Source organism: Rutidosis leptorrhynchoides, chromosome 7 (assembly GCF_046630445.1).
Source record: "Rutidosis leptorrhynchoides isolate AG116_Rl617_1_P2 chromosome 7, CSIRO_AGI_Rlap_v1, whole genome shotgun sequence".
NCBI classification, from domain to species: domain Eukaryota; kingdom Viridiplantae; phylum Streptophyta; class Magnoliopsida; order Asterales; family Asteraceae; genus Rutidosis; species Rutidosis leptorrhynchoides.
In genome coordinates this window covers 101,029,107-101,044,522 of record NC_092339.1, presented here as the reverse complement: position 1 = coordinate 101,044,522, position 15,416 = coordinate 101,029,107, and the positions used below count along the sequence as shown (strand labels likewise).

The following is a 15,416-nucleotide window of genomic DNA, read 5'->3' as shown; positions in this document are numbered from 1 at the left end:
CATATATAATAACTTTTATTAAAATAATAAGATATAATTTAATCATTTGAATTGAATATGTAAACTAATAAACAAGGTAATAAAGTGACTATTAAAATAAAACTATATATAAGTGTGTATAATTATTATGATATGTATATTGGAAAATATATAAAAAGTTTTACTATTATATGTTATATAAATATACATAACTAATAATATGTAATAGTAATATATTAAATGCAAGTTGAAAATATAAATGTTATAGTAATATTATTAGTACTTTTATTATTACCATTAATATTAATATCAATGTTACTAATGTTAATAATAATATCATTATTATTGTTATATATATAACTAAAAAGTTATGATTATCAAAAATAAAGATGATAAACATAAATATTATTATAAGAATGATGGAAATTATATTTTAATTATTATTATTATTATTTAATATTATTTTTAAAAATATTATTACAATTAATATCATTAATATTATTATTGTTATTATTATTAGAAATTAATACAAACTTTTATTTTTTTATAATATTAGTTTATTATTTTTATTAGTATTTTTGATTATAATTAATATAATTATAATTATTAAATTATTAATTCTTTATTTATTAATATTAATTATGTAAAAACCGTATATATAGATTTAGTAAATCAGAATTGCTTTTAAGTCACTATCTACCTGTGACTAATTTGTTTTCCTGTCTATAAGCTCGTACAAATCATTGGGTAATCACAATAACACGTCCAAATTCAGTTATATATCTATATCAACTTTATTTATTTTATTCTTCTTTATTCTTTATTTTTTTGTCTGTGTAATAATAAACCTGTCGATCACCTTATGCCATAAATTAAATGGGTTACCAGCATTTTTTAACAAGTTCGTTCAATTCATTAATACCATTATCAATTACGTCTGCAAAAGTTTGAAAAAAATGGAGAATATAACTCCCTGTTCCGTTCGTTTTAATTTTTTTTGTCAAGTCTCAAATATGAATCAATTTTAAAAATGTAACAATGCAATTCCATTAGAAATCTTTCACTTAAACTATCTGAAAAGTTTCAAGGTTCAATTTATCCTATCGAATTCTAATTTTAGAGTCAAAGTTTTTAAAATAAAAGTCAAACTAATTGATTTTGAGGAAATTCAAACGCGTTTCAATGTTTTAGTTTCAATTGATGATTCAGAAAGATTCTAGGGAGGTTTTAAAACATATTTCATGTAGAAATTGTGGTCAATAACAGCCTCAAATTTAAAAATCAAATTCAAGTTGTTCTTCGTGGTTTTCGAACTGCAGACCTCTGTTTGATTTATTTCTTTATTATTCTCTGATAATCTCAATCACTACAAAATGATTTCTGTTTGTTTAAATATCCTAAACCATTTCTGTATTCGTGTTTTGATTAACCAAATTGGTTTGGGTCGATTATGGTTCTATGAAGAAGAAAAAGAAGATAAAAACAGATAAGGTTTAATTACAATAAAAATAGGTATAATTTCAGAAAATGGGCAACAGCCCAACGGTTTGAGGTGTTGACGGGTTTTCAAGAGGTCGGGGGTTCGAGCCCAGTTCGGGGCATTCTTTTTAAAACAAGCTTTGGAGGTAGTTTTCATTTTTTTATTGTTATTGTTATTATTATTATTATTATTATTATTATTATTATTATTATTATTATTATTATTATTATTATTATTATTATTATTGTTAATAATGTTATTGTTATGTTATTATTATTGTTGTTATTATTAGTATTATAGTTATTATTACCTTATGTATAAGTATTATGAATTTTATCATTATTATTATTACTAATACATGTATTATTATTATTATTATTATTATTATTATTATTATTATTATTATGACTATTATTATTATTTACGTAAGTATAATCATTAATAATATCATTATTATTATTAATATCCTTATAAGTATTGTTATTATTAGAGTTTTTATCATTTAGATCAATTACTATTATTTTTATGACTATAGTTACAAATAAGATTATCGTTAATATTAAGGATTAAAAGTTTAGGAACTAAAGTCTTATGATATTGAATAAGTAAGTATGTATAAAACTATAAAGTTTATATTGATTAGGATATGAATAACATAGCTATAGTCATGAAATTTTATAAACATAGTATTTATATATATGTACGTACAGACATAAAACCGTTAAAATCTTAGGATATTAGTATATTATGAAGAATGTTATGAAGTAAAAGTATTATAATTAAGTTATGATTTGAGTAATATAATTAAGCTTAAGTAAAAATTATGATTTAAAGAGTATTGTTACAAGTGTGAATTCGAAACTTCGAATATGAAAATTTTATTTTGCTAAATAATATTTAGTATATATATAATTTATGGATTTAAAAACTATGGATGAAATTATGATTTAAATGAGCTATTAATTATTAATATCATTAGTATCAATCTTATTACTAACACTACCATTAATAATAATTAGTATTATTATTATTATTATTATTATTATTATTATTATCACTTTTAATATTATTACTAGTATCATTATTATTATTAAAATAACTATTAGATATATAAAACCATATTTAAAATAGATAACTTAACTCTATTATTATATTTTTAATAAGTATTAATTAATTATTCAAGATATGTAAAATAAATATATCTAAGTTACTTATTAAACATGACATATGAATCATTAAATATAACAAGTATATTAATATTATTAATATATGAACTTGTTATATGCTTTAATATATATATATATATATGGATGATATAGGTTTGTGAATCTGAGGTCCTGCATTGTTCAATATTGTCATATGTATTTTTACTACAAAATACAGTATGATGAGTTTCATTTTCTCCCCTTTTAAATGCTTTTGCAATATATATTTTTGGGACTGAGAATACGTGCGCTGCTTTTATAAATGCTTTACGAAATCGACACAAGTGATTGAAACTACATTCTATGGTTGAATTATCAAACCGAATATGCCCCTTTTTAGCTTGGTAGCCTAAGAATTGGTGTTTATGATAATTGCCACCAATTGACGCGAATCCTAAAGATAGATCTATGGGCACTAACAAGCCCCAGTCAGAGAATTTGAATTGCTTTAGTACTTCGATTTATCATGTCCGATGTGAGTCCCAGAATGATGGGGATATTCTATATGCATTCTATTAAGGTCGGTTACCAGGTGTTCACTATATGAATGAATTTTAATTCGCGAGTTACGCGTGTCAATATATGAAATCTTGTGGTCTATTAAAATGATGAAAATGAATGATTATGATAAACTAATGAACTCACCAACCTTTTGGTTGACACTTGAAAGCATGTTTATTCTCAGGTATGAAAGAAATCTTCCGCTGTGCATTTGCTCATATTACAGATATTACTTGGAGTCATTCATGACATATTTCAAAAGACGTTGCATTCGAGTCGTCGAGTTCATCAAGATTATTATTAAGTCAATTATAATTGAATGTACTATGAAATGGTATGCATGCCGTGAACTTTCGATGTAAAGAAAGTTTATCTTTTAAAAACGAATGCAATGTTTATAAAATGTATCATATAGAGGTCAAGTACCTCGCGATGTAACCAAATGTAATGTATTCATCCAGATGGATTAGGACGGGTCATTAGATGTAGTGACATCTCAAGGTTGGGTCATTCCAATATTCATCATCAATGAATACATATGAATTTTGGTCTCAACAAGTTAACTATTCATCATCAATGAATATAACCAAAATTTCACATTAATCTTAATTCATGTTATTCCCATAACATGACCGATTATGGAGATTTTGAATAATCAACAATTATTCATGGATTAAACATGCTAATATAGAACACAGTGATATAAATGAAACTGATCATACCAACTATATATCAATTCATTAAGATAAAACTGTTTGATGTTCCAAAAATATCCAAATACTAAATTACAAATTAAAAAGATCAGCAGCATAACGAAGTCCAATACTACTAGCATGATCATCATGCTTGTTGTGTGTCATGGGCTTCGTGAATGGTTCAGCCACATTATCATCTGTATGAACCTTAAGAATGCTAATATCATTCCTCTCAACGACTTCTTGAATGTAGTCAAACTTTCGAAGAATGTGTCTGCTACCTTTACGTATACGTGATTCTTTCGCAAGTATAATAGCACTTGAATTATCACAGTACATTTCCATAGGGGATTCAATGCTGGGAACTACTCCGAGTTCATCAATAAACTTCCTAATCCAGACAGCTTCTTGTGCAGCTTCTGAGGTAGCAATGTATTATGCTTCTGTTGTAGACTATGCAACTGTGCTCTGCTTTGAGCTTCTCCAATCAACTGCCCCGCCATTCATGACAAAGACATACCCTGACTGGGATCGAGAATCATCTAGATCAGTTTGGAAACTAGCATCTGTATAACATCTAATACTCAACTCTTCTTCCAAACCACCGTAAATCAAGAACATATCTTTAGTTCTCCGTAAATACTTAAGAATGCTCTTAACAGCAATGTAATGTTCTTCACCTGGATTCTGTTAATAACGACTCGTCAAACTCAAGGTTAACGAGACATCAGGTCTAGTACATAACATGGCATACATAATGGATCCTATAGCCGAAGCATACGGAACACATTTCATTCGTCTTATCTCATCAAGTGTGATAGGACTTTGAGACTTGCTCAAGGTTATGCCCTTTTGTATGGGCAATGCTCCGCCCTTGGAGTTTTGCATGTTATATCTTTGTAAGATTTTGTCAATGTATGTACTTTGACTCAAACCAATAAGCCTTTTGGATCTATTTCTATAGATCCTGATTCCTAGAATATACTTAGCTTCTCCAAGATCTTTCATGGCAAAACATTTTCCAAGCCAAGATTTGACATCTTGCAAAGTTGGAACGTCATTTCCAATAAGTAGTATGTCATCAACATATAAGATCAAGAAGACAAATTTTCTCCCACTAGATCTAACGTAAACACATGGCTCATCTCCGTTTTCAGAAAAACCAAACTCTTTAATTTTCTCATCAAACTTAAGATTCCAGCTCCTGGATGCTTGCTTTAATCCATAAATGGATTTTAGAAGCTTACATACTTTAGTAGGATGCTTAGGATTCACAAACCCTTCCGGCTGAACCATATATACGTCCTCGCTTAGGTCGCCATTTAGGAAAGCGGTTTTGACATCCATTTTCGATATTTCATAATCATGAAAAGCAGTTATGGCAATAAGTATCCTAATTGATTTAATGCTCGCGACTGGTGAAAAAGTTTCCTCATAATCAATTCCTTGAGTTTGAGTATAACCTTTTGCCACCAATCGAGCCTTAAAAGTGTTTACATTACCGTCCATGTCAGCCTTCTTCTTGAAGACCCATTTACTGCCCACTGTCTTGCAATTGGGTGGAAGATCAATCAAGTCCCATACTTGATTATCTTTCATGGACTACATCTCTGCCTTCATAGCATCTCCCTATTTGTCAGATTGTGGATCTGACATGGCTTCACCATAACTAGAGGGTTCATCATAATCCCCTAGATGAGGTTTATCTGAATTAATCAGAAGATTTAACCTCTCAGGTTGATGAGGAGTTCTACTAGATCTACGAAGTATAGGTGCAACACGTTCTGGCTCACCAACAGTGTGTTCAGCTTCAACGTGCGGTTGGCTAGTGCCTTCAGAAGGTATGTAACTTTGTGATTCTTGAATTTCTTCAAGATCTACTTTACTCCCACTAACTTCTTGTAAGAGAAGATCTCTTTCCAAGAATTCAGCAAACCGAGCAATAAACACTTTGTTTTCAGCTTGGTAGTAATAGTAGTAACCCATTGTTTCCTTTGGGTATCCCAAAAAGTGACATTTGATACTTCTGGGTTCTAATTTGTTTGAAGTGTCATGTTTCACATACGCTTCACAACCCCAGACTTTCAAATAAGACAACTTGGGAGTCTTCCCATGCCATAGCTCATATGGTGTCTTTTCTACCTTCTTGGTTGGAACCATATTGAGTATGCGTGCAGCAGACTCTAATGCATATCCCCAAAAAGACGGTGGTAGAGTAGTCAGACTCATTATAGATCGAACCATATCAAGTAAAGTTCGATTCCTCCGTTCAGACACGCCATTGTGTTATGGTGTGTAGGGTGGAGTGAATTGTGAAACAATCCCACGATTCTTTAGGTGGTCCAAAAACTCTTGACTCATATATTTCCCTCCTCGGTCAGAGCGAAGGGCTTTAATGGTCTTTCCAAGTTGATTCTCTACTTCATTTTGATAGATTTTGAATATTTCAAAAACTTCATGTTTATGTTTCAGCAAATAAACATAACCGTATCTACTATAATCATCAGTAAATGTAACGAAGTATGATTCACCATTTCTATACATAGTTCTAAAAGGGCCATATACATCAGTATGTATTAGTCCTAAAAGATCTTCAGCTCTCTCACCTAAACCAGAGAAAGCAGCTTTTGTCATCTTTCCACATAAACATGACTCGCATAAATCAAATGGCTCAGAGCCAGTTGATTCTAAAAGCCCATCCGATTGGAGTTTTGAATGCATTGTTTATTTATATGACCAAGACGACAATGCCATAGATAGGTCTTGTTCAAGTCTTGCTTGAATCGTTTGGCAGTACAGGTATATAAAGAATTATTATTTGAAATCACACAATGCATATCAATTTCAAAAATACCATCACGTGGAATAGCATTAAAATAAAATATATTATTCTTAGAAACTGAAATACCAAGGTGCGTAAATGTAAGTTCAAAACCAACATCTTTCAAAAGAGAAACTGAAATTACATTGCTCGTAATACTTGGAGCATAATGACATTGCTCCAACAAAACAATAAGACCACTAGGTAAAGTAAGCTCATAGGTGCCAATAGCTTCAACAGCAGCTCGAGCCCCATTGCCCACTCTTAAGTCTAGTGTGTCTTTCTTCAGTCTCTTACTTCTTCTCATTCCCTGTATATTATTACAGATGTGAGTACCACAACCAGTATCAAAAATCCAGGAATCACTAGAAAAAGTGTATAACTGTATATGAAATATACCTGATTTGCTGGTCTCACCAGCTTTTCCTTTTCTCAACTCAGATAGGTAGGACGGACAGTTCCTCCTCCAGTGGTCAACCTTTCCACAGTGGAAACATTCGGCATCTTTAGCTGGGTTTTCTTTCTTGGGAGGTGGTGGAATTTTCTTCTTAGCAATTGACTTGCCTTTTCCTTTTTCCCAAGTTTTCGGCTTATTCTTTTTCACCCTACCTTCCCTAATCATAAGGACACCTGGATTGGAAACCTTGGATGGAATATTCTGTTCAGCAGTTTTGAGCATCGAGTGCACCTCTACCAAAGATTTCTCCCAACCTTGCATATTGTAATTCATCACAAATTGGTGATACAATTTTGGTAGTGAAACCAAAACCGTGTTCACAACCAAGTTAGGCGGTAAGGTAGTTCCAAGTTTTTCCAATCGGTCAATGTAGCTTTTCATTTTTAAGACATGAGAGCTCACTGATTGACCCTCCTTCATTTTACATGTTTGAAGAAGCTTATAAGTTTCATATAACTCTTGACTAGCCTGTTTCTGAAACATATTTTTCAGCTCAGTCATCATATCATATGCTGTGCGATCTTCCATTTCCTTTTGGAGGTCAGAAGTCATACTAGCAAGCATGATTAAAGCTATCTTCTCTTACTCATCAAACAACTTCTGATAAGTATTCTTTTGAGCAGCAGTAGCTGTCTCAGCAGGAGAATCAGATAAGGGTTCTTCAATTTTATTCAACTTTCCTTCATATTTGAGAACAATTCTCAGGTTGCGGTACCAATCGACGAAGTTTGAACCATTGAGTTTCTCCTTCTCCAACAAAGAACGGAGGTTATTTTGGTTTACGTTTTGATTGTTTGACATCTACAAAAGAACATGGTTTAATTTTAGTATTTTTGATATAATACTTTAATGAATTAATTACCCAAGTTTTAATATATTTAAAAACAATTAATTTACGAAAGCCCAAGATCCACATAGAGGTTCCATAACTACATCTGTTGATCAGCTAGTAGTTATAGAGTCTACTGGTAGGTAGCGAGTACCAATTGCATCACATGTGCAACTCTTAGATCTTTATGGGACCTTGAGATATGTGTAGTCCAACAAACCACTATTATCTATTGGCATGTTTGTCCCATCCTTGCCTCGAATTCAGGTCTCGCCATGAATATGATTAAGTCGTCCAATTTGGAAACTGTAAAAATTCAGCCTAGTCTCACTCGTAACTGAAAATCCACCTCGTGGCTATAATTCGATTAGGTCTCACCGTAATCAAAAAATAACGAGGAGTGTTTGCAAGCTCATTGGATGACATGACTTAAATTTGACGGGTATTTTGAAAAATGTTTGTGTTAACGAATAATGCATGCACACAAGATTCGCTACACTATTTGCTAAAAATCATTTTAACCAATTTTAATATGTCGATCGTGTTTATGTGTCTAGTTTGTTATTTTATTTTATATAAAAAAATAACAAATACACATTGTGTATCATTTTAAATCATTTTTAAAAGATGTCGCCCATATATATTATTTGAGTTTCAAAAAAAAATTTTAACTCTAAACTCGATAGAGTTTAACTTTTTAAAATCATCAATTTTAACCTTTGAGACTCGTTACTAGTTTTATTTGATGTCTTTATCAAAAACATTTAGCATATATTATAATCAACGATTAAATATAAATGCGTAAAAATAAAACATAACCATAACATGCATCACACACATATAGCCTAGCCCAAAAATCCTATGCTTGATCCCATGCGCCGACATGGGATCAAGAGGTCAAACTAAGGGTAATATCGTAGCTCCCACTTGATTCAAGAATCAAGTGAAAACTTGACAAACGCCATCGTTGTTAACTTGACCTGTTCGCCATCATCTAGGCCAAAAGCATGTTGTATTTTATCTTCAATCTTCATCTTGTTACATTTATTTAAATTTGAAAATACAACTAAACTAGTACTTTTACAAATTGAAATAAACTTAAATACAATACTATGAAAATGAAAAATAAATATAATATAACTTTGGCTTCAAAATGGCCTTTCTAATAATACAAATAATCAACATGACATAATATTGCCGTAATCAATAATCACAACAATCATACATAGGTCGGGGCATTATGGGCTATGAGTGCAATCACAATTTTAATAACTACATTATTAAAACTTAAATATGGCTTGTCCATGGTTACAATGCATGTGTATAACCATGAAATAAAACAATCAATAATTATAATAAATATTCAAGCCATAACAATTAAATCTACAATTTAAAATAGTGATATTTTTTCAATCATATTTGTGCGTCATGAGGTTAAGTCTAGATCAACCGAGTTGACTTTAAAAACCAAAAAGGTTTTGACTTTCACCAATATACCACAAAACTAAATCTAAAGAATAGTCACACGACAATTAAGATGGTGTAAAAGCGGCTCGAATACCACTGATGAAAAATCGTGTGTACTTTTACCAAATCAGATTAACGCATCGGATAGTTAAAATAATAATCTTTTATTATTTTATGAACAAAATTTAACAAGATTAAATTTTCAGTTATTTAATGAAACATGCACACGATTAATCTTTCCCAATGATCCAGTTACACCATAATAATTTTCATGAATATAAAATAAAAGATGAGTTAACGATATACCTTTTTGGAGAAACTGATGAGACAGAGAGAAACTTACGATCAAAAGTATGATCGTCTCTTTGGATAGTCCACACTACACTTCAAACAATGCCTGTTGATGCTAGTCCAAACTCAAGTAACTAATTAATATAATCAAATTATATTAATCAAATAGAATAGATAAATAATACTCCCGTATAGTAATCTAAAGAAAATAAAAGTATTTGATTCTTTTTCATTCGTCTGCTCATCTCAAAACAAAACATGGCATGTATATATAGAGAATAAAATCAATCCAGATGTAGACTTGTTAAAAAACGTGTGCTAACAATTAGATTTTCAAATCTAATTTTAAATAAATAAATTTACTTTTAAGATATGATAAAATCAATCCAAAAACTCCTTTTGTTTTGTAGCAAATCAAAATAAATCAAGATCATTTTCAAAGTCCTATTTCTCAAATACTTTAAGGGTATATTATGTAACTTATAATTAATAATTGATATCATGTGAATAGTAAATTAATTAATTTTGTTTCATTTACTATTCATATGAATAGTAAATGAATTAATTTCGATTTACTATTTTGTTACTTGAGTAATATATATACATCATATATATATATATATATATATATATATATATATATATATATATATATATATATATATATATATTATTTGACGTCTCGGTGTATATGTGTGTGACCCCGAAGGCTCAAATGAACTATATGTTATACCTTGCACATTAATCCTTCACCCTTCAACCAAGAAGTTGTGGGTTCAAGCCTCACTTGAGGCAGTGAGATATAAATATTCGTGATTTCGTGTGTGGATTGTAGGTTTGCCTTTCAAAAATAAATAAATAAATAATTACTAAGCAGTTTCTCACTCTAAGTGCAGTATGGACGTTGTTCATGTGGGTCGGCTCGACTCGCCTCTAGATAGACTTCGTTATTTTTTGTTTGTTTGTTTGTATAGGATATTTTCTAGTTGCGGTGCGTGGTGGTGTTTATCTCTTCGTATACGTTTGATTGGTACTTTAATAGATTTTAAAGAAAGCCTGTGATATTTAATTTAAAGTCATTTTAAAATAAAATAAAATAAAATAAAATAAAATAAAATAGCGAGCTCTAACATGCTTATTTCTCTCTCTAAGAGATTAAATACATTTCTCCAAGTTCACATCTTAGTTAAATTTGACGATTGATTGCTTAACTACTCTCGCTGGACAATTCGGTATCGAACAAAATTCGCACGATTAGTCGGTGAGTTAACAACCAATCCCCCACTAATCCATCATTTTTTGCACTAGGGCTGGAATACGCTTGTTTTGTAATTTACTGTAGTTGGAATACACTTGATTTGAAATTTATTGTACCTAGAATACGCTTGATTTGTAATTTATTGCAGCTTATTGAATTAACCTCCATATAAAGTTTACAAATAATAGTTTACACGACACATAAAATTTACCAATCAAAATCATTTGTTGCTTCTTTTATATTTTTCTTTTCTAATTTAATTGATCAAACTCATTTTGTAGAAACTTTTTTATAAACATTTTTATTATACATATTATTTCTCGTGTATAAAAATGATTGAAATGGGTGTCACTTGTCAAAATGATTAAAGACTTGGTTGATAATGTGTAAAAAGTCTTAACCAGTTAAATTAATCCAGTGAGACACATTTATAATTTTAAATATCTTTTCGTGACATATGACAAAGTAGGGGTGTTCATCGGTTCGGTTTTCGGTTTGTTCGGTTTATTCGGTTCGGTGTATTCGGTTTTGAAATTTTTTTAGGCAAAACCGAAAACCGAACCGAAAACCGGATTCAAAGTTAAAACCGAACCAAACCGAAAACCGAATTCAAATTCGGATTCGGTTCGGTTTTCGGTTAAAACCGAATATTATGAAAAAACTGAGAACGTTGGTAGTTTAATTGTGGCGTTACTGATGTCTTAGTTATTTATATCCTAAAACAATGACGTATTATTAAATTATCAAGAATTCGATGATTTATTAATATTTATAGCTTAATTATGACGTTTACTTCTTCTGTTATTGAGAAGAAGAATATAATAATTTAAGTAACATAATTATAATGTGAGCTACCAAATCTTCATATAGGTGAGAATATATTTTATTGATTGGATCCCAAATTATAATGACACTAAAGCATAAATATACAAATTAAATATATAAAAATTTTGAATTCGGTTTTGAAATCGGTTTTCGGTTAAACCGAATTCAGAATTTTCAAAACCGAAAACCGAACCGAAAACCGAATTCAAATTCGGTTTCGGTTTGACGCTATCCGAAAACCGTTTATCAAATTCGGTTTGGTTTTTTTCCGGTTTGGTTTCGGTTTAGTTTTCGGGTTCCACGGTTTCAAACCAAATACTGACCACCCCTATGACAAAGTACCTAGAATTAAAGGATATTTTGTCTACATATTGTAATTTTCTATTTTTTATGAAGAAAAATCATCTCTTATATGGAGCATGAGCTTAATAAAAAAGTATATTTTTTATTTGTCATTGATAAAATAATTAGTAAAGAAAAATCAAGAAAGTCCAGTTATTGGTTGTACATAGTTTAACATTATTATTATTATTATCCCTATATACTAAATGTCATGGCAAATTTTGTGGAACACACTAAATGTCATGACAAATTTTGTAGTTTTAGTTTTAACGGTCCCTCAACTTCCGCTCAATTTACACAACGACCTCTCAAGTTTACACTTTTTAAGGGTAGAAAGTGTAAATATATAATTTTATTAAAATAAAAGAAATTAATTCCACACGAATTTATAACGGGCCCTATCTTCTCGCTCGGCGCGCGTTAAATTTTTCTGAGACCACCGTTCAACTCGAAAAAATCTGATGAACCCAACGGGACTAACTATACGTGAAACGGTCATCGTTAAAAAACACTAAATAACGGGTCCTATATTCTTGCTCGGTGTGAGTTAAATTTTTTCGAGACCAACGTTCAACTCGAAATACTTTTACCAACACAACGCGACTAACTATACGCGAAACGGACATCGTTAAAAAAATATATTTTGGGCTATATTTCATACATATACATACACGTCCAACAAACAACCCAACCTACTAGATATATTAGGTACCAAAAAACATATATCCAAATTCGACCGCACGTTGAATACAACCGCAGCAACGTGCGGTCAAATTTTTTCTAGTTAACATTAACATTAACATCTCTCTTCACCCTTTATTTATTTATTTATATATTAAAACAAAACTTTAATAAAATAATATTATTTTGTTAAAGTGTTTTACAACTAATAGATTAAAAAATCACAATCATTTCCTCCTTAATCCAACCATTCATTTGTCTTAAAATTCATTGTTGCTCAATTTCTAAACCACTACACCTTCTATTCTTTTAATTCACTTAAATTAAAAATAGTTCGTACTAGAATTTTGGGGTATAGGTTAATATAGACCCTACACATACTTATGGTTACTCGAGGTCATGTCCTCCTACTTTAGAGGTGGGTAGGCCTAGAGGGGTTAGAAGCGGTAGTAGGGTAGCCACCTTTGGTAGGATTAGAGTGGGTAGTTGGAATATAGGAACCTTAACGGGCAAGAGGATCGAGCTCGTTGATACCTTTCTTAAGAGTAAGGTGGACATATGGTGTGTTCAAGAGACTAGATAGAAGGGTGAAGGGGCGGTAGATGTTAAGGACTATAGGTTGTGGTACTCGGGTTCTAGGACAACACGGAACGGGGTAGGTATCTTTTTGGGAAAACTACATAAGGATAAAGTCGTTGACGTGGGTAGGTTTAGCGATAGGATTATGTCGGTTAGTCTAATTATTAAGGAAGAGACTTTTACGGTCATTAGCGCATACGCACCTCATGCGGGTTTAAGTGATGCGGAAAAGAAGAGTTTTTGGGATTTGTTAGATGAGGTAGTGAGGGGGTTCCCAGCTGACCATCGACTGATTATAGGGAGTGATCTGAATGGACACATAGGAGCGGAGGCAGAAGGTTACGAGGGATCCCATGGGGGCTTTGGGTTTGGTCCTAGAAATGAAGAAAGGCGCTCATTCTTGAGTTTTCCATTGCCCACGAGTTGGTTGTAGCAAACTCTTTCTTCAAGAAGAGGGATGCTCAGTTAGCCACTTTTCATAGCAGGGGTCGTAGCACCCAGATTGACTTTTTCCTCCTTCGTAAAGGGGAACTTAGGACATGTAGGGACTGTAAGGTCCTTCCAGCCTTGACGTGCTCCTCCCAGCATAGATTGCTGGTCATGGAACTAGTCACTCGGGGAAAAGTCAGCAGGAGGATCAGGGTTGTGCAACCTAGAATCCTTTGGAAGAACCTACATGGAGCGAATGCAGAGACTTTTAGAGCGACCGTTGTTGATAGATTGAGTGTAGAAGGGGATAACGAAGCCCCTACTGACGTAGACCAGATATGGAACCGCATGGCGTCCACTATGAGAGATGTGGCAAAAGAGGTCTTAGGGGTGGCAATACGGACATCGAGAGCCCATAAGAGTAGTAGAGAATCGTGGTGGCTTAGTGACGATGTCCAAACGAAAGTCGCGCTAAAGCAGACGAGGTTTAGGGATCTCATTAACTTTGGAGAAAGGACACCTGCAGGGAGAACTAGGGTAGAAGAAAGATATAAAGAAGCTAAAAGAGAAGCAAAGAAGGCCGTAGCAATTGCAAAAGACAAAGCATACGAAGATTTATATAGGAAACTAGACTCTAAAGAGGGAGCTAATAACATATATAGGATAGCTAAAGCTAGGGAGCGAAGAAGCATGGACTTAGTTAACGTCAAATATATCAAGGATGAAGCGGGTCAAAGTATAGTGAGATAAGACCTTATTAGGAAAAGATGGAAAGAGTATTTTGCATCCCTTTTCAGTAGGGAAAGACCCGAGCGGAATGGGGAACTCCAGGAGGGTCGTGAGTTTTAGAATAATTGTTTCTGCACGAGGATTAACCAGGAGGAAGTTAGATCGGCCCTACGAAAGATGGGGAGAAACAAAGCAGTAGGACCAGACCAAATTCCGATTGAGGCGTGGAGTTGCCTAGGAGGCGAGGGGGTTAGATGGTTAATAAACCTTTTCAACACGACGTTTAGAAGCGCAAAGATGCCTATGGAACGGAGACTCAGTGAGGTTAATCCCATTTACAAGAACAAGGGAGATGTGCAAATATGTAGTAATTACAGAGGCATTAAGTTACTTAGTCATACTATGAAGCTTTGGGATAGAGTGATTGAGACGAGGCTCCGACGCGAGATAAAGGTTTCAGAGAACCAATTCGGTTTCATGCCAGGACGCTCGTCGATTAAGGCGATTCACATCGTTAGAAGCCTTATGGAGAAGTATAGGGAAAAACAAAAGAACCTACACATGGCGTTCTTAGACTTGGAAAAGGCTTATGACTATGTCCCGCGTGAGCTGATTTGGAAGACTCTTAATGTTAGGGGTGTCCCAAGTAGATATATAAGAACTATTAGAGATATGTACGATGCCATACCCCGTCCTAATCCATCTGGACGAAGTCACCAACATTTGGTTCCATTGCGATGATCGACTCCAAGTAATGTCTTTAAAATGAGCAAATGCACAGCAGAAGGTTTCTTTCATACCTGGGAATAAACATGCTTTCAAGTGTCAACCAAAAGGTTGGTGAGTTC

General features: G+C 32.4%; 1 protein-coding gene across 1 annotated transcript; it reads left to right on the top strand.

The window, feature by feature from the left end:
- The first annotated feature begins 13,555 nt into the window (after positions 1 to 13,555).
- On the top strand, positions 13,556 to 14,589 carry LOC139859472 (uncharacterized). The gene is made up of 2 exons (XM_071848258.1): positions 13,556 to 13,748; positions 13,844 to 14,589. Exons 1-2 carry the CDS (start codon positions 13,556 to 13,558, stop codon positions 14,587 to 14,589), a joined length of 939 nt encoding a protein of 312 aa, XP_071704359.1.
- The last annotated feature ends 827 nt before the right edge of the window (positions 14,590 to 15,416 follow it).